At 41.9% G+C, this 23,701-nt stretch overlaps 1 protein-coding gene across 1 annotated transcript in view; it reads left to right on the top strand.

Annotated features, from left to right (window-relative positions):
• COL9A1 (collagen type IX alpha 1 chain) overlaps nt 1-23,701 on the top strand; it is an 81,688-nt gene that overhangs the window by 5,788 nt on the left and 52,199 nt on the right. The window contains exons 4-13 of the mRNA XM_063125469.1: nt 5,023-5,106; nt 5,657-5,677; nt 8,366-8,440; nt 8,905-8,940; nt 9,044-9,106; nt 14,124-14,177; nt 14,490-14,525; nt 18,598-18,621; nt 19,303-19,356; nt 21,857-21,910. Of these exons, the coding sequence (XP_062981539.1) occupies nt 5,023-5,106; nt 5,657-5,677; nt 8,366-8,440; nt 8,905-8,940; nt 9,044-9,106; nt 14,124-14,177; nt 14,490-14,525; nt 18,598-18,621; nt 19,303-19,356; nt 21,857-21,910 (501 nt within the window). The remainder of the gene's footprint in view (nt 1-5,022; nt 5,107-5,656; nt 5,678-8,365; nt 8,441-8,904; nt 8,941-9,043; nt 9,107-14,123; nt 14,178-14,489; nt 14,526-18,597; nt 18,622-19,302; nt 19,357-21,856; nt 21,911-23,701) is intronic.

Below are 23,701 nucleotides of genomic sequence, written 5' to 3' on the forward strand. Positions count from 1 at the left end.
CCAGCTTCAAGGAACTTTAATTCTAAAATAGACAATAGGGAAGAAAGCAGAGATGGACCGGGAGAGAAAGACAAAAGTAGAGAAGGTCTCAGGTTCAATTCTTGGCATCTCCAGGGGGGGATCTACACTACTGCTTTTAAAGCCCTTTAAAGCGCTTGAAACCTGTATATGCAGTGTGTCCTGGGCCCCAACAGTTATCAAAACTGTTATAAAGCGCTTTAAAGCAGTAGTGTAGATCCCCCCCAGGTAGAGCAGAAAAAACTCCTGCCTGAAACCCTGGGGAGCTGCTGTCAGCCAGTGTCGACAGTACTGGGCTAGATGGATCAATGGTCTTGTCTGTATGAGGCGGCTTCCTATGTTCCTGTGTCCCTATGACTGTGAGTAAATGGGGTTGCATGTACCTAACCTGGCTACAGGAATAATATATATTGTTCCTAAAAAGCCAGGTGGCACTCAGTTGGATGGGCAGGTTTTAGCCCTATTATTGAAAGCAGGAACAATATGCAACTTTGATTTAAACTGTGATTAACTGGTTCTTCCAAAAACGTTTACTTCTACAATGCAGTATAAATGTAAGAAAGATTAACTATGAACTAGGTAGTTAACATTGGAGGAGAAAGCCCTGTATTGATTCACAAGACACAGGGATGAATGAGTTTCATTGGCTAGATTAGGAATGTTACTTAAAGCATATTGCTGCCTTCTGCTCCATTCGTATTGCTGCTCACTGGTGAGTTAGTGAGCATTGTACCATCCCCATTAGGCATTACCTCTACATGATCAAATTCCATGGAGGAAGACAGCAGGCCTGTGTCCTCTGGCCAACCTGTGCTAATGCCCTCCTTCTGGCCATACCCCCTTTCATCCACATGTAGGGGGGAAGGTCTGAAGAGGGGAGCCTGCCCCCATGCTGTAATAAGCCCCTCCCATGCTGTAGAAACCTTGCATGATCAGGCTTTTAAGTCACAGGGAGAATCGACACATGTAGAGGTGGCTCCCTAGAATCATAGAATAGCAGAGTTGGAAGGGGCCTACAAGGCCATCGAGTCCAACCCCCTGGTCAATGCAGGAATCCACTCTAAAGCAACCTTGACAGATTGATTGATTCCCTCTACAGATCTTCCTCCATGCATGTACAGGAGGGCTCAGGCTGGCAGGGATGTGCCGGTGGGTGAGGCCACCAGGTTCAACAACACTCTCTTTCTCCACGTGATTACAATTGCATGGATAACGCCTGAAGAGACCTTGAAACTGGGGATTCTGGGATTAAATACCATATTTGTCATGAGCTCATGTGGGTGGAGTTGGACTCAATTCTACATCCTTAAAAGAACAGGGGGTTTAACTTACCTTGCTTTGATACCAAACTAGAGATGTGATATAAATTTCATGCAGGCAACCAGTAACTCACTCGTACTTGGTGCAAGTCACTATAGTAGTAATTCTCCTGTCCCTTGAAGGAACAGGATCATAAAATAATCCCACATGTAAATCTCTTAAATTTATCTGAAGCTATTGAATACATTATTTAAGAAAAACAAATGATACCTAGATCTAGTTTAAAACAGATGGCTGCACTTGTCCTGACTCAACAAACAAAGTAAATGTCCTTTATTTTGCTAACTTCAGTTAATGGAAGAGCAGGTGGGCTTCTGAATTCACTGGTCTCTCATTCAGATTCCGCTTTAGATGTAGCAAAGCATTTGCTACTTCAGCTGGGGCAGAACTCATCAAGTGAAGCAGAAAGATAATTCTCAGCTGTATGTTTTGCATAGCTCAGTTTCGGTTGTTCATACGTGATTCAGCTATGCTGTGCAAGAGATATGCTGAGGCAAGGAAAGGTTTTGAAGCCGTGGGGATGAGACTTCTTTGAACAGAACTCAAAGAGCCATTGGAGTGTTCTGACTCTTCACCATTATGAAGTTGTCGAGGATTTATCTGCTATTAAAGGCCCCTCTTTAATAGCTGGAAGAAATTACAAGCAGGAACAGAGCTGGATGGCTCTATCTCAGTTGGAATCCACTTTGATGTACTAGGGCACAGCTCTACTTGCTATTGTAACAAAAGCAGCCACTTAGGACTGGGCTGCCCATCTTGCTTAGGCTTTGCTGCTCCATTAATATTTGCATTGTCTGTCCGCAGATCAAGAAAATTGCTCTAGCATTATTGCATTTTGATTAACCATCTACATGAATTGAACTTAATGGGACTAAACTGGCATATAGTCGAGGACTTTGGCTTCATAGATTTGTTGGCAGTTGTAGTTAATCTCCACTGGTGTTGGCTGGCAACCTTTTTGTTACATCCCCTCTGCTTTTTGCAAACATTCTTTCCTGCAGAGATCTTATTCGTTATTTGAAGTTTATAAACCACAAGATAATCACTCCAAAAAAGTAGGTGGGTATCTGCAAACATCACATCCTGTTTCATGCAATGTAACAACTAGCTCGCTTGAAAACACTGACCTGCATGGCCGAGGCCACCTAACTATTTACATAAACCAAGGAACCTGGTCTTCTACTCATTGCAAGAACTGTAGAAGAAACCCTTGAATTCAGCCACTAGGTGGCGATCTAATCAATTAAGCCCAAGGGCTCTCTGCATAGGCAATTCAAATGATAGTTGAAGATGTTGAACATTCAGATCCTAAGCATTGAGGGGGTGGGAGAAGAAGCAGATGCACACCTGTATTTTGCACATACCTGTAGTGTTTCCTGTAATATGTAACAGACAAACTTGGCTTTTTCCACCACAGCATGAAAATTATGTACGTATTGTGAGGAGTTGAAAACAGCTCTGGGCTCCTGAGGCATGTTCAGACTGTGAAATAAAATCGTGTTGTTCCCCCCACTCCCATACTTCATGCCAAAATATGAAATGGCCCTCAATTGGAAAAGTCTCAAAAAGTATATAGGGTTCCTTGGAGGAAAAAAGGCGGGATAGAAATGTAATAAATAAATAAATATGTATGCTATTAGAGGTATTGCATTAAAGCCCATTGGTCCCTTGGAGATTTCACTTGTTTTGAGGGAGAAGCACTGAGCAGCTTTTGAAGTTGCTTTCCAAACTTTGGTTACCCTGATTAGCTCTTTGGTGTTTAGCTCTAACAATGTTTAACCATAGTTAAGAGATGGGCTGTATTATGTTTGCAGTAGCCCACTGTATTGTGCAAAGCAGCTCATCAAAATTATAGGTGTCAGGATACATCTAGACTCTGTTCCATGAAAGCTTATGCCATAATAAAAGGTTAGTTCTTAAGGGCCCCCAGAGACTCTTTGTTATTTTTGCTGCAATATAAATACAGCTACCCTTTTGGAAATAGTTGTCAACAGTAATTTTAAATATATAAATAGGTGGCTTGTTTTGCAATTTATCATAAAGGAATTAAACAGATCCTAGACATGATAAACTAAGCCATGTTAAATTGCTTTTATCACACAATTATAATCTTATAATGCAGGCATGGAAATCAAGGGCACACATTTGCTTGATTGCTTGCCTGTCTGAAGATTTCTGAAAACAAAGAGGAGAATTTCAAATTAGATCCAATGATATACAGGAGAGTTGAATGTAAATAACACACCGATCATTAAAACACATACTTGGAAGTAAGTCCTATTGACATTAGTGGCAGTTCCAGACAATTTGCAATCAGATTCTGCATGTGTAATGTACAATCAGTACGTAAGAGGGAATGAAAGACTGGGAAAACAAACATAGTGTAAATGGTAGAAATCTGAAAACTCCAGAATATGGGGAGTAAATTGTTAACTCTGGATGGGGTCACACTCCCCCTGGAGGGCTAGGCAGGTAGTCTGGACATTTCTGGACACAGCACTGTCTATGGAGGATGCCTGGGCTCAATTCAAGGCGTTGTTTTTGGCACCTAAATGGTTTGGGACTATATTTTCCAAATGACTATCTACACCTATATGAGCTAGCCCAAGCATTAACATCCATGCCAAAGGCCCTACTTTCTGTCTCACCATCAAGAGCCATTGGGGTAGCAGGTTCTAGGGATAGGGCTTTCTTAGTGGTGGCTCCATACGTTTGGAATTCCTTTCCCAATGAGATATGCCAGGCCTTCTCACTGCTGGGTTTTAAGAAGAACACATGAAGATACATTTGTTCTATCTGCACTTGGTGCTTAAAAATCATTAGCTGATGCTATTGGTTTGTGTGTGTGTGTGTGCGTGTGTGTGCGCGCGCGCATGCATGTTGTAATTTGTATATTATATTAATGTTTTTTGTAATATAAGCTTCTTTGTGAGTCCTGAGAGGTGGGTTAAAAAAACTTTTAACTATAAATAAATAAAAGCAGAATCCCTTTCAATGACTATAAAACAGGTGGCAGCTTGTGGCCCTCCAGATGTTTTGGCCTGCAACTCCCTCACCACTGGCTATCCTGCCTAGGGCTGATGGGAAGTGTAGGTCAAAACAATTGGAGGGCCACAAGTTGCCCATTCCTGCTATAAGAGGTGGGAGACAAAGAAGAATTTATGAAATGTCTCAGAGTAAGGCATAGTCATGTCTGAGAATAATAATGATTTTTCATGTCATGTCATCTTAAAGGAGTTCAAATCTGAAAGTCCTATTGATTGTATGAATAATGTAGAAATAAATGTGTCACTACTATTTAAGGAACAAGACAAAATATTATGGTTCTCAGAATGTGAAGCAACGGTCTAGACCATGGGCAAATTATGAGATAGTGAAGTATGTGACATGAAGGATAAGAGAGGATGTCAATAAGGTTTGAAATGTTATTTACTGGATTATTTTGGGAATATAGGTAATGCTAGAATGATCTGCATTGGGAAAACATTTGTCAAACCTGGGGAAAATATGAAAAAAGTATGATTTAGAAACATAAATGATTCTCTCTTTCAAAGAAATAATATGGATTTGCATTAGAATATTTGACTGAGCAGATGACACCATGATGCATGGATAGCTGCTTAAAATGGCTCTGTTGCTAAATCACTACCAAATAATCTGTCTTTTTTTGGTCTCTGTTCTTAGTTTGAGATCCAGTGGATGATGATTCATTGTGACCCTCAACGACCCCAGAGAGAAACTTGCAGTGAACTTACAGCCCGTAGCTCGGTAAGAAAACCGCTCAAGATCAATGCTAAACTGTAGTACATTTGGGGTGGATATTCAAAATGCCTTAATGTATTTCCTTTCCAAAGTTATTAAAGCAGAGAGACTGGAGTGGGGTGGGGGTGGGGGGAATATGGGGTGGGGGGCTGTTTCATTGTCTGACAATTCTGTTCACAGCACCGATCAAGGCAAAAGTTGCTGCGAGGTGCACAGTACTAACTGCAGGGCAAAGGGTTAAAGTGCTGCCGGTGTCATTCAATCCCTCCTTTCTAGCCATCAGGTTTCCTCCAATCTCTGCTACCCTCCTCCACAGCCATTCATTAAGCAGAATAAGTGTGCCTATTCCAGGCTGTGACTTTCTAGGGCTTCTGGAGGGGGTCTTTCTGGGGGCGATTTTTACATCCAAAGATCCATCTGTGGCAATAGGAGAAGCGTCCATGGCTAGCTCCGTTCCAGGCAAGAGGTTTTCCTGCCTCCTAGGGGTTTTGCTGCAAGTCATTTGCCTTTGCCTGTCTCAAGTAAGTTTTGCCTGACTTTTTCTTGTTCTTTTCAGATAAGCCAGACAACCATCAAGGTAAGTTTGAAAGGCAGGTTGCTTGTTCAGTGTAGAGGGTAAAGTGTTTCTTGTATGCTCCTTCCTCTGTTCTAACTCCTGTGCTCTTTACTTTGCTCTTTGGTTGGCAATCAGGGGAATATTGTGTACAAATTATAACAATGTCAGAAAACATACAGAAGCCCTGGTGAGCTTTCTGGGGGCATCTAGCTGGCCACTGTCAGGGCTGTAATGCTTCTCTAGATGGACTTTTGCTTTGACCTTGCAAGCAATACACTTCTTGTTTTCTTTACTGTGGTTGAGACTGCTTCAATTTACGCAGAAAGGAGGTAGAGGGAGGCTATCTCTCCCACTGTTGAGCCATCTGACTTCAGGAGTGCCTATATCTCTGACCTATACAGTGGGCTAGATCCAGACTTACTCAGACTAAACCCAGTGAAATCAACGGACCTACCCTAAGTATGACTAAGTCTGGATCCAGCTCATTGATTCTGTATGCCAAATATTCAAACAATTCCTCACCCTACCCCACCCTCATCACCATTGAAATTTGGAATGCTTGCTGCTTTGAATATAATTTTTATTTCAGTAAACTATTTGTATTCAGCTCAGTTCAATAAGTCATTATGGACACATACCCAAATTGAATGAGTACTGATTAGTTATCCCTTAAGTTCATGAAGCAAATGTAGGACTTTTCACCCATGTTTATGCATGATGTGGAGTTTCCAATCCATGTTATTAGTTGTGACTTATAGAGCCAAGAGGTGGTAGTTATTCTGGATTGATTAATTAATTAATTAATGGAAGGAAGTTCATGGAAAGAAAGTTCCCCATCCTGTGCTCTGCCCTGAAATTGGCCTTAACCCACTGAAAAGACTCTCTAGAGGGTGTCCTGAACAATCTGGGGTGGGGCTGTGGGTGAGTTGGGGGTAATGGGGGGACAGAGAAGGGGATGGGGGCATTTTCATCAAATTAACTTCATACAAACCAATTAGTTCATGAGGGTCCTATGAAGACACCATGTTTTCCTATAATAGACACCCAGGTTTTTTTTTATGAAACTGTTCTATAGAAATTAATGTGATATAAGGCAGTGCCTTATAGATCCCTGCACTGTAATATGCAATACACATTTCCAGTGAGATGGAAATAGGATGAAATCTCCAAAGAGTGTCAGAAAAATATCATAATACTCTCCCAAAAGGTAACCATGCTAGTCTATTGGTAAGTAGCACAGACTAGCAAACTATCCCATGGAACTCTAAAGGATAACAAACTTATTGTAACACAAACTTTTATAGGGTAGAGTCTGCTTTGCCAGATATAAGAAAAATCAGTAATTATGAATGGCTTCACAAGAAAACAAATACTGTAGTGCCCAAGAGACTACTATGGCATGCAACAGCATACACTACTGGCTAAAACAGCTACTCTTTTACAATCTCGCTGAAGAAAAAGTGGTCTTTTTAAATGATGGCTGAGAGAATTATGGTTCTCACAGCCTGGCAAATACATTCCCCTGAAACTGCTTTCAGCATCAGAAGTTCACCTTCTCTGTGAGAGGTGTAAGGGTAGAGAAAGGGGCCTGGTAGAGGCTGCCTTCACAAAGCACCTATTGTGACATTAACCCTGCCTGGCAGCTGGAATTTAGTCATAAAAAGAAAACAGTGGACTATGTTGTAGAAGCCGAGGGCCCTCCCCAAATGTATTTTGAAAAATGAGTCACTATGAACCCCCTGGGGTTTCACAAAAATGTAGCATTTTTGGAAGGGGTTTAGAGTGGGTGAAAAAAGGAAAATAAGAAAGAAGGGCCTGTTTTAAAAAGAAAACTTTTACAGGGGGAAACATTTTATAGAAGCCCATAGTGGGGAGTATTTCTAAACACTTATTCATTATATATGTCTCTCGGAAGGCCTGTGGGGATATTGAGATATAACAGTGATTGTGCAAAGCATAGTGAATATCGGTGCTTCTTTGCGAAGGTCTGTTTTTCTCTCACAAATCGATTATTGATTTTACAAAGGGAAGGATGTTAGTGGATCCAAGAAGCATTATTTTATTCTGAACAGCAATGCTCCAAAAAGCATTAGAGTAGCTGGGGGAAAGACTTCGTTGTTGTGAACCGCCCAGAGAGCTTTGGCCGTTGGGTGGTATAGAAATGAAATAAATAATAAATAAGAATAAGGTTTCCTCTACAGAAAATATGGGAAATCTAAAGAATATTAGTCTCCCTTGCCCCCCAGCTATTGTCCTGAAATGCACTGCTATGGCAAAGCACGTACTTTGCATCCCCTTAGGGATATTTGCAAAATACAGGGGTCTCCCCCCTCCTCACCTCAATACACATCACTTGCCACAGTGCTAGACAAAATGGCACCTTTTAATCTCCAAATATCAGATGGTAATTACGTTGTATAGAAAGCAGGCTGTGATTGCATTTGTCTTTCATTGCCTATCATGTAGATTAAAATAGGAAGAAATAAGGTCTGGTGGGGCTTAAAAGGTCTTAAACAAACAAGGAATACTATTCAGTAACACAGTTAGAATTATCTGGGACAAGGAAGCTGAACTCTGCCTATAGGTATTGTCAGTCAGAAGTATCCTTTGGGCAGTTGCTCTGACATCTTCTCCTTCGCCCTATTTATAGCACGTTTTCATATGTCGTCTCCTTCGCTGTTTTAAGTGATCTTTTTTGTTCCCTGCCAGAGAGGGCCTGCTGGTCCACAAGGGCCCCCAGGCCCACCAGGCCCACCGGGAGTTCCTGGCATCGATGGCATTGACGTAAGTGTATCTTGTGCATGGCCTAAACTGCGCAGCGTGACACAGCAGGTGCTTCAGGAATTCCTCCCTGTAGATATACAATAGCACTGCTGTATCTCTGAGTATATTTAACATGCGACACTGGACTTTGGCAACTCTCCGTGGTGCCGTGTTAACCGGCAGTAGAAATTATTTACTGGTATTCTTGCCAAAAATCCTGGAGGTGCATTCCAAGTCACGTATTGCAAGGGTTAGTGGCGTGAGGGAAATTTTATTTTATGCGTAAATGGTATTAGACCTATAATGAGATTGTTCTAAATCGTAATAGGGATTATGTGGGATTTAGTATTTATAATCTTTAATTTAAATAAAATTAGTAGTAATCATATCTACTAGCAACCAGGTTTTTACATGTGGAATTGTGAATGTTATCATAAGACTTAAAATGTACCTTACTTTTCTGTTTCCCTCTTCTATTCCACTAGGGGGACAGAGGTCCTAATGGGCCCCCAGGCCCTCCGGTAAGTAGCTGATATGTAATAGATAACCTTGCATTGGTCATGTTGTACCTTTTCTGCCTACATCTACTGTCTCAATTTGTCTGTATCTGACTCATTCCTGCAGGGTTCAGATGGTGAACCAGGTAAAGCAGGTGTCCCTGGATTGCCAGGAATACCAGGAGCTGATGTGAGTAGAATTTTACTTCTCTTGAACCAGGCAGAGCCTCTGTCCATGAAATGACGATATCTGAAAAGCATTTGGCGTACAATACAGGGCATTCGCCATTATAACACAATTTTGAATGAGATATTTCCAAGTAGGGAAAAATCCCTTATGGCCCAGAGCCAGGCAAGGATTGAACATTTTTAGGGGAGGGCTAAAGGCAGGAAATGAGCATAGAAGCTGACGAGGTAGAACCCCTGGAAAGAGTTGCTTCTTCCCAGAATTCCCTTGTATTCAGACAGAGAAGGAAGTATGCGCTGCTGCTTCCGCCCGCCCTTAACTTGGGGCAGGGCATAACAGTAGAAAGGGAAATGCCAAGATAGGGAGGAAGCACCTGTAGAAAGAAGTTTACTGAGACTGGTCCATGTTGCAAAGCGGCGATCCGGCAATTGTTTGGGCTGAATCAGCGTCTGGCTCTGATCCATCTTCAGTGGGGCACCACGGTAATTTTAGTCACCGAACTTAATTTTTTTGCAGGGGGTGTTTTTTTTTAAACTTCAGTTGCAAAACACACTATGATCCCCACCACCTCTACAGATAAGCCTGTGTGGTGCAAACCTGATCTTATGCATTTTTCCTCAGAAGTAAGCACCACTTCAATATACTTTATTCTAAAGTAGGTGCCTGCATAAAGATGATAAAGATATTCAGCTGAATGCACCTTCTAAACTCCCCCTTTTAAAGTATATGTAGGAAAGAGAAAAAAGCTTGGCAAGACAATGAGGCTCTGCCGTGTGTGTGTGTGTGTGTGTGTGTGTGGTCGCTGTCTGGTTGCATGTTTGAATGCTTCCCATGGAGGGAAAAACTTCCCCAACATTGAAAAATAGCATGTCAGAAAGAAGGCTACATTGAACATAGCTCCCTGAAATACTGGATTTCTATGTGCAGGGAATATTTTTTAAAGGTCAAGAAGCATTCAAATATGCTGAATGAAATCCAGTAGTGGCTATCCACAGCAAAATGGATGCCATTATTGGGATGGATTCCCCCTTCTCTCAGCAGCCTTCCACACAGTCCAAGAAAGCTTTACTACTTCATTCAGGTGTACATATATACACTGACACTCGAGATGCTAGACTCTGAGGGCATGTCTACACTTGAGGAGGGAGCGGGGAGGATCTTGTGATATGCTGATCATGTGATCCTCCCCCTGGGTCCAGGGAGGAAGCAAGATGTTGCACCCACTATTTTCTTTTTTTAAAAAGGCAGTAGCTGGAGCACACTTGCTCTCCAGCAAAAAAGAAAAAAGAAGAAAAAAAGCCCGAACTCCACTCCCCACCCACCCCCGATATCCTTGGGCTCCCCCTATCCCAGCTCCTTCCCTCTGCTGACCCCTGCTACTCGTGGGGAGGAGGGAAGAAGCCAGGACAGGTGCCCACACCACCCGTGGGCTTCGGGTAATACTAAAATAAAGTATTCCCAGATATCCCAGGGAAATGGAGGGATCGTCCCTCCCTGCTCATGTGGATGCACAGGGACAATCCCTGGGATAAAGACTGGTGTAGACATGCCCTGACAGTGATTGCGATCTAAATTTGTGGGAAGGGGGAGCATGGTTGTTCTGGGGATTCAAGGTGGATTAGATTGTCTGCTTCAAATGTTTGGACAAAAATTCTCTCGTGGGGAGGGGACAGACAAATTTGTAAACCAGTAAAAATCAATACCCTTGAAGCAAATGTGATTTTAAAACTGCTTCCACCAAGCTGGTGCCATCCAGATGCCTAGGAGTTGTAGCCCATGACATCTGGATGGCACCAGCTTGGGGGAAGCTAAGTTAAAATCACATTTTCTTCAAGGGTGTTGATTTTTACTGCTTACAGATTTGTCCCTCCGAGAATTGTTTCTGAGAAAGCAAAATAATATGTAAAATCCAACTTGGAGTAGACCCACTGAAATGAATGGTGCTTAAGTCAAGACTAATTTAATTAGTCAAGACTAATTTAAGTCCCATTTATACCCAAATGATTGTTGTTGTGGTTTTGGAGAAGGGTATTCCGCCCCACCTTTCCACATTTCATAGGACATTTGTGAGTTTTGAAAGGAACCTTTATGGAGAATTAAATGCTTCCCAAATGGATGAAAATAATAATAATAATAATAATAATAATAATAATAATAATAATAAATATAACATAATATTTATTTCTTACCTGCCTCTCCCTCTGGATCGAGGCGGGGAACCACATTAGATACAAATACCATAAAATACATAAAACTGATTAAAACATATAAATCATGTAAGTCCGGAAATGCGTCCTCCAGCCCCCCAGGGCGAATTCAGGCACCAGCCAACGGGAAGGCCAGATCAGCACTGAGGGGGCTGGAGGATGCATTCCCAGAAGTCTGGGAATGCATCCTCTGGCCCTTTTTCCTGGTAAATTGTGGCCCAGTCCCAGTTGCCCCCAGAGATCCGCATTTTTCCGGAGGTCTCCGGGGTTTTCCGGGTCATCTGGTCACCCTAACGTGCTGAAGTTAGATTCAACTGTCAGTCTGGTTTGCTTTTGTACATGGAATGGGGGATGGTGCCATGTTGTTCTTCAGTTCAGGAGTAAAATGTCTTGGACTAGCCTTGATGGCAGCCAATGGTGGTGTGTTGGTGGGGTGTGTGTGTCAGACATAGAAAACTCCTTCACATGAAAGTGGGTGGAGAGGTTGCAGCAGGTGATTGCATTGTGCCATATGTATGTATCTAGGCCTTTAGCTTGTCTGTAATGTAATAATACACCCATAGCATAATTATAATTCAGAATTTGATCATAATGACAGAATAGCTGTGCAATCCCTTTGGATTGTTAGTGCTAGGAGCCTTTGGCCTGGAAGAGTGACGGATTAGGACTGGGGAGATCAGGATTCATATCCTCTGAAGCTCGCTAGGCCACTCATTCTGCTTAACCTACCTCAAAGGCTGTTGTGGAGATAAAAGATGAGGAAACGATGTATGCTGCCGTTAGCTAATTGGAAAAAAAGGAGTTTTTTTTAAAAAGTGCCATACATGCAAGTCATTTCCCAAAAATTGTTGCACTTCAACATTATGTACACAGTGCATTACTATTGTACACAGGTGTGGTAAGAAATGGTGTGTGTCTATGATATGCATAAATGCTGCCTGTGGTGCATAAAGTTCCTTGATTGGCTTTAATCAGGCATAGGATTGATTCATAGGAGTCATATTGCATCTAAAAATGTAACAAGCAAGTTGGCTTTTAGTTAGAGCTTTTAACTTTTCTTTTTAACACTTTTCCTGATTATCTATGACAGGGGTGGGCAACTTGTGGCCTTCCAGATGTTGTTGGACTGCAACTCCTAGCTAATGGTGAGGAATTATGGGAATTGCAGTCGAACAACATCTGGAAGACCTCACATTGCCCTCTCCTGATTTACGGTGATAACATTCTCTGCAATAACTGTGTTTTTCTCTTCTTTTTAGCAATATTACTTGACAAATGAGCAAAAAATCTCCCCCCCTCTCTTGTACATATAATTTTGAAAAGGTTTTTTCCCCCTCAGAACAGCCTAGTGAGCTGAGTCACTATTGAAAGAGAGCTGAAGTAGAGAGATGCTGATTTACTCAAGGCCACACAATAAGTCAAGCTGACCCAGCGGAGATAAAAGGAAGTCTCCCATAGTCAAGCTCTCACACTCTGCTGGCTTTCGTTCCATTGTCACTCTTCCATATCTACTTTGATACTATTCAGCTCAGTGTCTGTAGTAGTAAATGGTAGGTGCATCCCTCAGACATGGGTTTTGCTCTCTTTGCATCATAAGCCATGCTAAAGATATAATCAGCAAAAAGTCTTTATTTGGGATTACTGTTTGTGCCATCATTGAACTTGATCTGGTTTGGGTCATTGAGCTGCAATATGGCCTTATGTGAGTGCAATAGACAAACTACGACCACCTTGCATGTGTATTCATAGGTGTAACAGTGAATACACAGCTATGCATGGAGGAATGCATAGCATGCTGGAGGTTCTGAGCTATGAGAAGAACTTTGTGTTGCTAAGCAACAGGATATGTAAACACAGCTGGGAGCGGGGGAGGGGGCGGCGACATTGAAACATATCATTGCTGAAGCGGTTCGTGCAGTGGGGGCCTCCAGTAAATCCCACAGGTCGGTGGGCAGGCAAGTGTGTGTGTGTGCGGGGGGAGCGACTAGGAGAGAGAGAGAGGGGAGTAGTTGTGAAGCAGTGGCGGGAATGACTGGACTCCCAGTTGGGCTCACACCTGCTTTTCCAGGCACCTGCAGAAAAGCCGGAAAAGTATGAGGCTAAGCAATAAAGAACTAGCACGTGGATGATCTGTGAGAGTCAAGCAATAGTAATAATAGTTTTCATTAAGATTTTTTTGTTTCATCAGTGCCAGTGATTTTATAAAAGAACTGAAGTTTTATTTTATTAACTTATTCCACTCACTGTTAGTGATATTCTTCAGACCACAGAACTATGTATTCTAGCATAACTAAAATTAAATACTGCTCTATTATATATGATTGGAAGTTAATTGCTGTGAGTCCACAATCCAGTAATGACTGAGGCGTCAATCCAACATAAGACATGTGTATTTAAGCCCATTAATTTCAGTGAGTTTTAAGCATGCTTGAATTGTTGAATTGTGGCCTAGTCTGTGGTAAAAAGAGACAAAACATAAAATCCAGACTTTGGACAAGTGCAAGTTTCAAATAAGCTTGAATTTGGATAATATTTTATTGCTTTTCTGGAACATTTTTTCATGCTCCTCATTAAGAGTTGAATCCAAAGTTTCTCTTCCTCTGAGTGAAGAACAATTTCTATTTGAGAAAAAATAATCTTCGGATTCAAACATAATTTTTTGTTCAGGGTTTGATTTACTATTCCTATAACACTCAGGTGATAATCTTACTTGATATTTTTAGCATTTTATGAACATTTTATGAACAGTTCCTTCCGGCGAACAAAAAGGTAATTACTATTGCACTAAAAATCTATTTGCTTTGTTTCAAAAGGGATTGACAGGCCCTGATGGATCACTAGGCCCAGCTGGTCCAAAAGGACAAAAGGTAAGACTAACCCCTCCCCCTGTTATTAGTTCTTCTTATTAATTAATTAATTTTATATTTCACCTTTCTGAAAATAATAATAATAATGGCAACCAATGACAGTCTTTCCATTTCATGGCTTCAAAGCTCTTTCATACAATCATAAGTATCCAAGATACCTACTAGATTTTAATTCATGGTTTTATTATTAGAGAATCTAATGCTGACATAAATCCATCGCTATGTTCTTTACTCACTCCCAACAAAAAAAGGTTCTGTTGTTCATTGCATCTTTTTGATTCTTCAAAATAACATAAAATTTATTTTTTGCAGGGTGAACCTGGGCTGCCTGGAGGCCGTGGACTTCCTGTAAGTGATAGATTTTTATATGGCATTTATTTCAAAATCAATACTATAAATTACTTTTTGCTAGAACTATATATAAAAAAAAGTCAGGAAAAAACCTTCTTCTTTCATAAATCCATGAGGGAATTTCCAGTCAATCTGAAATAACAGCAGAGCACAAAAAAATAGGACTTCTATCTTGAAATCAGTAGGGAACAGATTTGATTTCTCACAGACTTCTTAGCCTTTCTAACTCAACTGTAAAAACTGGCCCTTAAAACAAGTCTCTTTAATGGTAAAAAGTGGTGGCTTATACTGATGTTATTGAAGACTTTCTGAAAAGGATCCAAAGGGCCACATATGAAGCTCTACACATTTTTCTGTCCCAGCCCTGCTCTAGCCCTTGACATTCACCAGAAAACTGTATCTGAAGGTCAGGGAAACCCTCCAGAGGGGGATTCAGTTCAGCCTGAAGGGGGCTACACTTGAAAGGAAAATTGGCAATCCCTTCTCCTGTGTGCAGCACTTTCTGCTCACACAGAGCTCTTTCGATTTCAGTTTTCGATTTCGATGTACAGTTTGAAGGCTGTACATGGTAGATACAAGGCTGTGGCAAGGAACAGCCTTGTATGATGTGGTCTAGTAGTTAATGCGGTCTAGTAGTTAAGGTGTCAGATGGGGAGATTCAGGTTCAGATCCCTACCCAGCCATGAGATCTTGGACATTCACCATCTCTCAACCTAACCTACCTCACAGGGTTATGGTGAGGGATAATAATAATAATAATAATAATAATAATAATAATAATAATAATAATAATAATAATAATAATATGTTGCTTTTGTTATCAATCTAAAAATAAGGCTTGATAATAGCTTCTTAACAGTTTAAGGGATTTTGCTGGAGACTTAAAAATCTTATCCTTTACATTCTTTTTCTTACCTTAAGACCCATTAAAGTATTTCTAGAAGATGAATTCTTGTGTAAACAGGCAGATCTTGTATTGTCCCTGAAAGGTGTGCAGGAGAAAAGCTAATGAAGCTTAGCAGCCTCCAATGAGAGGGCCTGTGACACCCTGCCCACCTGTGTCAACTTGGCTTCACCTAAGACACTCACAAGCACCTGACAGGACTATCCACGCCTCTAGCACACAGGACCACTTCAATCACACACACACACACACTGGTGCTAATGACATGTGTGAAGGTTTAGGCCTGCTGCCGCCGCTCCTGTCTCGCCTTTATTCTTCAGGCTCCACAACCCAGCAACCTAGCCCTCAGTTTCCCATTCTGCTGCCACTATTAATTGTTTTCTCCTCAGACACCTCCACAGACCACACCAGTTGTTTGTAAATATAATTGGAATTTATTAACTCAAGTAAATGTGTTTATAAGCTTAATGGTTTCCTCAGTTCAAATGCATATGGTTACAAGGTTCAAAGCGTATTGGTTTCCAGTCACTTCTTTATTTACTAGGTTCCACTATATATCCTAAAATCTTCTACTTCTCTCTACCTCACAGAATTCTAACCTACACACTGTATCTCTCACTCTCTCTTCACAGAACATCTCCTAACACTCAAACTCTCATATTCTACTGACTCATCTCACACTGACACTTCTACCACTCACTTAACTATATATAGATACATTTCTCTAGCTCCTCCCACTCTTACTCAGCCAATCTGCATTCCCCCTCAACCATCCAATCAACACTCGGGCATTCAACCCCCCCCCTCTAAAAATTGTAAGTACCTTGAGGCCTACTTATTTCCTGAACCTTATGCATATAAACAATAACTTTATATATATATATTTACATATACATCATATAAGGCAGCTGAACATCACAGGGCCTTCCTGCGTGTTCATTGTTCAAACCCACGGGATCTTTCTTCTCAATGCAAATAGAAGTGTGTGCCTGAGTTTTGTGGGGATCATGGCAGGTGGAAGGGTTAAACTCTGTCTTCCAATCTGATGCAGCACCGATCCTGCTCATGATCCCCCACAGAAGGTATTTGCATAAGAAAAAAAGTGCAATAATGCATTTAACATCACCTCTTGTTTGGCCCTCAAATATCACAGCAGAGTCCCAAACCGTGTGACTTTGTATGACTTATCTGTGTTGTTGTTCTGTTCTTACTGTTGTTGTTGTTGTTGTTATTATTATTATTTACATAACAGCATTTTCAAGGTGGTTTACCAAAAAACATTAGTACAATAAAATATTACAAGAGGATAAGCAATATTTCCCCCCCGAAGTAGCCAGAAGCTCAGAAAATAACCTAGATGATGGCAGAGAACCTTAAGTTTCCTTCCTCAAAATGGTTCCAGATGGTATTACAACATTCCTTCTGGGCCTTTGTTTGTTTGTTTGTTTGTATTTTCTTAAAAGGAATGAAAAGATATGTGGATCTTAGGATAAATAGGAAACGGTGCTGTTGCTGGGAAATGAGTGTTAAGAGCAGTCACAGTAGTACTTACCTACAATGTTCGTTATCCATAATGAAAGCAAATTACTGTAGTTTGACAGAAGGAAAAGCTATGATGGCTGATGAGAAGGTTTTTGCAGATGCTGGTTTCCCAGTGGAGTGATTTAACAGCGCATGTGGTGAATGATTGCTCAGAATAACTTTCAATAGCTGCAATTTAAGCAGACTGAATAGAAGAAAGTCACCTTGAGTTTCATAACTGTGTTACTTGGAGTATCATAACTGTGTTATTTGGAGTATCAGAGTTAAAAACAAACAAACGTTGGAGATGAATATAACTCTGAGGCTCTTGAAGCACAGCATCTCACGCCATTGTATGGTGTAGGAAGCTCAAGCCAACCTGGCTCATGTTGAGACAACATGATGCATCATCATCATTATGATGGGAACCGTTGCCATTAGCAGACTGTTGCATGGTGACCTTTGAGCAAAGCTGCTACAAAGCACAACATGGTGGAAAAAGCAACAACATGTGGTGTGATGAACTGAGGCTTGACTCCCCCTGTGTTGACACAGGTGTTGACACACCCAAGATATGGCATGAATCTGTTACAGTGATATGAGAACTGCCATGTAGCAGAGCACAACCAGTTGGGTCGTCTTTACTTGCATTGGATGCTATTCTGGAAATGGTGGCACGGTGAGAAGGCTTCGTATCTATGCTACAACTCATGAATTGCAGTAGATGTTATAGGGTGGGTACAAAGCCCCACTCCCCGCTGCATCGCACACCAGGGTTCGGATGACACGCCAACCCACGCTGTAGTGCAGGGAATAATGCAAATGGTGGTTCTGCACGCAGCATGCCTGGGGGGAGTGGGAGCAGCCAAGATGGCTTCTTTCCCCACTGCTATGATGCGAACACACCCTACGTCAGGCAAGGCCCAGAGGCATTGAGGATAATGAAAATGGCAGCTGTAGCTCCCTCACCTGACACTTCCCATCACAGTGCCAGGGTATTGTGTGGCTAAAGTTGCATGGCTTTCAATGCCACTGCCTGTCTCTGTCACTGTCTGCTTCCTCCCCACCCCCGCTTAGCCCTCAATCCCTTGGTAAATTTTGGGGGGCCTCACCAGGGTGAAACAAGGGGGGGGCACCCAAAGGCCCTTGATCAGGCCTCCCTCCCTACTTTCAGCCCAGCGGTTTATAGTTTCCCTTACTCATCTACTTGAAACCATATAACCCTGAATGTGAGCTTCTTCCTCTTTGTGTCTCTCCCCCTGAAAACTTGCACACACTTGAGTTTCTAGGACCATTGTGGCAATTGCGTTGCAGGTTCCACTTCAAAATGTTAAGTTGTACTGTAAAGGTTAGATGAATCTCCAAAGAAAATTGCTTGTGCTGTTCTGCTAATAAAAGTTTCTCTAAATAATGATTGCTCCAAAACATACAGCACCTACCTCAGAGATAATCAGTTAAACCTGCTTGAAATAGCTAGCCATCTCAAATACTCCGAGAAAAAATACTTTATTAATCTGCAGGTTTTTAAAAATGTCACCTTGAAGTTTCTTTTTCCATTCCAAATGCTCCTATTGTTGGCGAGCAATCGAGTCTGAGTATACAAAAACACAGAAATGTAATAAACTCTTCTCTTTTTTCTTTCAGGGAAAAGGGATTCTTGGATCACCTGTAAGTAGAATTTAATCAACTACCAATAGTTAAATTGTACAATTGATCAAAGCATATCAGTGAAATGACTTAGGGCACAGCCCTATGGTCCCAGGGACCACAGGATTTTTCAGATCCCCCTCCTGAAGCTCTTGACTCTTCTACGACTTCGGGAGGGGGACTTCTAGATGTATCCTCTCCTTCCTTCCCTCCCCCCAGCTCCTCCCTGCTGCATGGAAAGAGCTGCAGCGCCTGCTTTCCAAGGTCTCAAAAGCAGTCCCAGATGGCCTCGCAGGTATAGAAAAGGGGGAAGTCCTATGTGTGGTGAGAGGGGAGGAGAAGTCAAGATATGCAAAATGCTATGGCCTCTTCACGCCCTGCCCTACCCCTAGCAATCTAAAAGAGGACGGAGAGACAAACATCACCTCCGGTGTTCCTCTGGCCCAGTGGGCAGCAGCCCAGCAGAGCATAAGATGCTCAGAAGCCTCCAGGATTGGAGCAGGTGTCGACCCAATAAGGTTGTGCCCCTAATGTGCTTTATATTCACGCCATGCCATGGGTCTTTTTATTTGTAGCATTTTTTAAAGCATGTAACTCTTCAGGTCAAGTAGGTTCTTGAGCCATCTCCTCTGTTTAGAAAACTACTTATCCCTTGAACTATAAGGAGTTTCACTGAATGAGATAATACCTTTTCTAATGCAGGGTCCTCCTGGGATAGCAGGACTTCCTGGAGAAGTGGGCAGAGTTGGGCCACCTGTGAGTACTTCACTGCACATTCCTATAAACCACTGGTCTATATTATATTTGCTTGTTGGCTAAATGTCTGCGATATTTTTAGATGTTTAGGATGGATGTGCCTCAACAGTGGCTGACACATGCTGTGAACTGCCCAGAGAGTTTTGGCTATTGGGCAGTATAGAACTGGAATGAATGAATTGAATTACGTACTGATTCTATGCACATTTACCAAGAAATGAGTCATTACAGTCATCATGTGGGTGCTGCCAATTATGGTTTGCCCATGGCAAGTTATCCTAGCTGTGGCTATATTGTATACAATCATTTGGCATGTTGATGTCTGTGATTGGCTGCTGCATATACTACTGGAGTTCTTTTTTCAAAGTCTAGGATCTTAAGATGAGTGAATACAAGGATGTTCATGGAAGGAAGTTTTCCCTGCTCATCTCCCACTGCAATTGACTGGACTCCCTAAAACCTCTCCAGAAGGTTGCAGGGTCCTCCTGAACAATATGGGATGGGGTGTGGAAGATCTACTGCAGGAGGGGAGAATCGCCTAGAGTTGGGTGGACCTTAAACCAGTTTTTTTGGTCATTTCCCCCTCTCCCAGTGTTCGTCATGCCCTATCCCACATTGTTCAGGAAGGCCCTATAGCTTCCTGGAGAGGATTATAGCAGGTTCAAACAGCTATGGGGGGGGATGAGCACATGAGAAATTTTCTTTCCATGAATTTCCTTCTATACATCCACTACTTTCAGGATCCAAGCCACAGGCTTTACCCCACAGGATTAAAAATAGAAGGATTTATTGAAGGACACCCCCATTTATGGACATTATTTTGCATGGGGTGAAGAAAGTGGATAGAGACAACATTTCCCTTCCCATCTCCCTTAATATTAGAAATGGGGGTCACCCAGGGAAATGATTGGCTGTAGATTCAGGAGACATCAAAGAAAGCATTTCACACAAGGCATAAATAATTCACTGCTACAAAATATGTTGATGGCCATTAACTTTAATGGCTTTAAAGGAAGATTAGACAAATCCATAGAGGACAGGTTGGTCAACAGGTCTTAGCTAGGAAGGCTAAATGGAACCTCCTCCATACTCAGAAGCTGTGGTCCTCAGAAACTCAGCTGATAGGGAGCAGTAGTGGGGAACGGCATTTCCTTCATGGTCCTGCTTGTGGTCTTCCAAGACTCCTCTGGTTGGCCACTTTAGGCACCAGGTTGCTGTATTTAGGGACCCTGGGTTTAATTTAACAAGACTCTTCTTATGTTTTAATTTCTACATAATTTCATATTACATTCCTCATAATTCATATAACCACCAATGTTGAGTTTCTTACAAATGGCGTGAAATTTGCACTTGTTTTCTGGGATGCAATCAAGCTGGGTAATCCACAATGTCCTTTTGTTTTAATTGTTATTATGGTATTTTAGGGCTATAGTTGTATATGGATGCTCTTAGGGATGAATTATGCATTAATTGTAGGGCTGGTGCCAGGCTTCAGTGGTGATTAGCCCCTGCTGCCCACAATCAAATTTCTCCCCCCTCAATACCGAAGGTCTGCTCCTGCCCAATGTTGCAACACTAACAAACAAGCCTTCCCAACCTGATCATGCTTTTAAATGGCAGTGGACCCAAGTGTCGGCCTGGCTCCCATTTAGAAGCACTGCCTGCCAAGGAAAGATGTAAATGGGGAGATGAATGGCTGGCTACTGCAACAAGCAGCAGCACTTTTGAATGGGCCTGAGTCAGCACTTGGCTCAGCTTCGTGTTTGGCGCTCAGGTGGCGTGCCTTGGGTTCTACAAAGACCCTGCCACCTGCCAGGGAAACCTGCCCATGCTGCATCGTTGGCAGAGTTGGGGAATGGATGGACCCTTCTGAGCCCTTGGCCCTATAGCAGCTACCCAACTAAGCCAACCCCTATTGTCAGCCCTCACGAGTCGGTACATTCCTCATACAAACATTGTGCTTCTCCCGCTTTTATGTAGGAAGACATTTGTTTGAAATTATTCTCATGTTCCTGTTTCAACAACTTACCATAGCAGACAGAAGTCCTCAATTGAGCCATGTCAAATTATGACTATTTCATAATCCAAACACTTAGATGGATGATGGCTTGCAACAAAACCATGCGGAGTAAACTCCACATGGCAAGTTGCTTGTGTGAGTGTCTCCCTCATGTGATTTAGAAGGATCTCAGCACATTGGCACAACTCTCCCATAGGACAAAGAAACATTTAACATGGTTAAAGTTCTCCATTTTGTAATGAAGCTGATCCCCATGTGAGGATCTAAATTACATGGTTGTGTCGCAAGTGATCATCTCTATGTTTGTGTAACAGGGACTTTATATTCTGTGCAACCAGAATTGTCTTGAATTTTGAACTTAACTACAGTGTTATTGTTCTCCTCTGTAGTTGCTTCAGCCGTGCTTAAAAGAGACCTGATGAACATATGAGTATTTTATAGTACTTTAATATGCAATAATGACACCTCTAAACTGTTTAGGGTGACCCTGGGAAGAGAGGCCCTCCGGGAGTACCAGGACCTCCAGGCCCCAGGGTAGGTTTGCAAGATTAATATTAAATTAATTAGAATAAGAAATGGCTCGCGATTTGTTCTGTTCTCTCAACTGTATCAACGTGCCTTTATGTGTGATGGGATGTTTCTGTGGTTTAGAAGTAACATTAATTTGTGCAATGTTCTAGATGCATTTGGCTGTGGCATTTCCTCAAGTGGTACCAGTTGAGTTGATACTGTACTGAATTTTCATGCTTTGTGAATAATAAATAAGCAGGCATACAAAATGCCCGTTTTCACTTTTAGTGTCATTTATGCTGGAAGCAGCAGTGAAGTCTGGGATCTTGCCCTGTTTCTGGTATGGCAGATGCCCAACATGAACAGAGCTGTGTGAGCTGTTTCAAAGGATTCCTGAGGTGAATCCTTATTTCATTTGAGGAAAGGTCCCAACTTCCTCAACATCCACTCTACCTTCCATCAAGTGCTGATTAATTCCCTAACTATGTAAAGGTTACTTAGGGTGGATTTGCAGGTCTGCTTGGAATCTCAATAGGATATGCAAACCATATGAATCCCAGGCTTATTAAGAAAAGTTGGTCTCATCCTTGGCAATATTCATGGCAAGGATTAAAAAAGAAATAGGCTGAGTTCTTTTATAAGATCACATTCTAAGTGCATCCCTGCAGGGTGCCACTTCAGTGTAGGAAAGAAACACAAATGAAGACCTGTCCTCCTTTAAGTACAGTGCATTTGACGTATTGCATGCGAAAAAGAAATCTGGAGGGGATCTAAACTAGTATATGAAACGTTGTTTTTACCATCATTGAACGTTTTGTTTTTGAACAATTTAAAACGTAGCGGGTTTTAAATCGTTTACTTACGTTTTCTCTTTCCGTGGGAATGCATTCTTTTTGGCCACACTAAGAAAATAAACCCGTTTGTTCTATTTCCCCATCTGCCAATTTCCCCTCCCACTTCCTCTTCTCTCTGCTTCAATTGCCCCTCCACCTACAAACAATCCACCAAGATGCCTCCCAAAAGTGAAACTGGAAGTGGCTGCAAAAAAGAAGCTTGAAAGAAAAAAAACAGCTCCAACTTTAGTCACGGAAATTACATAAACATCCCCCAGAAATGCGATTGGCTAATTAAGATATACAGGAAACCCATTTAATACGATGAAATCGGCCACATCATACCAAATAGAACAACTTATTTCAGAGAAGTTCAAAATAAAAACCGGAGAACAGACAACAATAAAACGTCACAAACTATACGTCATGTGGCGTAATACTACGAAACGCACACTTAAAAACGGTAAGACACGTGCTAACTTGACTAGTGTAGATCTCTAGGTGTGTATAAGTGTATTTATATGAGACAGAGAGAGGGATTGCGAGGAGCAGCAGGGTCTCTAGCTGCTCCTGACAACCCATGATCAAGTCATTCTGCAGGGTTAAGACGTCAGGCTAAGCCACCCTGAACAGCCCAACAACAAGCCATAGGTATTCAGGTTAGTGTGTTCATGAAAAACAACTGATGATACCAAAACTGCTCTGGGTTCAGATGTCACGACAACCTATCCTGAATCAATCCACGGTGACTACGCTTATTGTGTTGTGCGAACCAGGTCAATGAAGTCCAAGCAGACTGTACTTCGGCCTCACTCCTCTTCCCATCTTCAGCAGAAAATACTGATGGCTTCCTGGGGCAAGGGAAACAATGTGGATTGGTGAAAATAGAAAATTGGGGTTTGCAGGAAACTTAGTTGATTCTGTATTGTGATAGTTTTGCTGTCATGTGACTCCATTTTAAAACTGTTGTTAATCTTCTCCA

Source organism: Elgaria multicarinata, chromosome 4 (assembly GCF_023053635.1).
Source record: "Elgaria multicarinata webbii isolate HBS135686 ecotype San Diego chromosome 4, rElgMul1.1.pri, whole genome shotgun sequence".
Taxonomy (NCBI): Eukaryota; Metazoa; Chordata; class Lepidosauria; order Squamata; family Anguidae; genus Elgaria; species Elgaria multicarinata.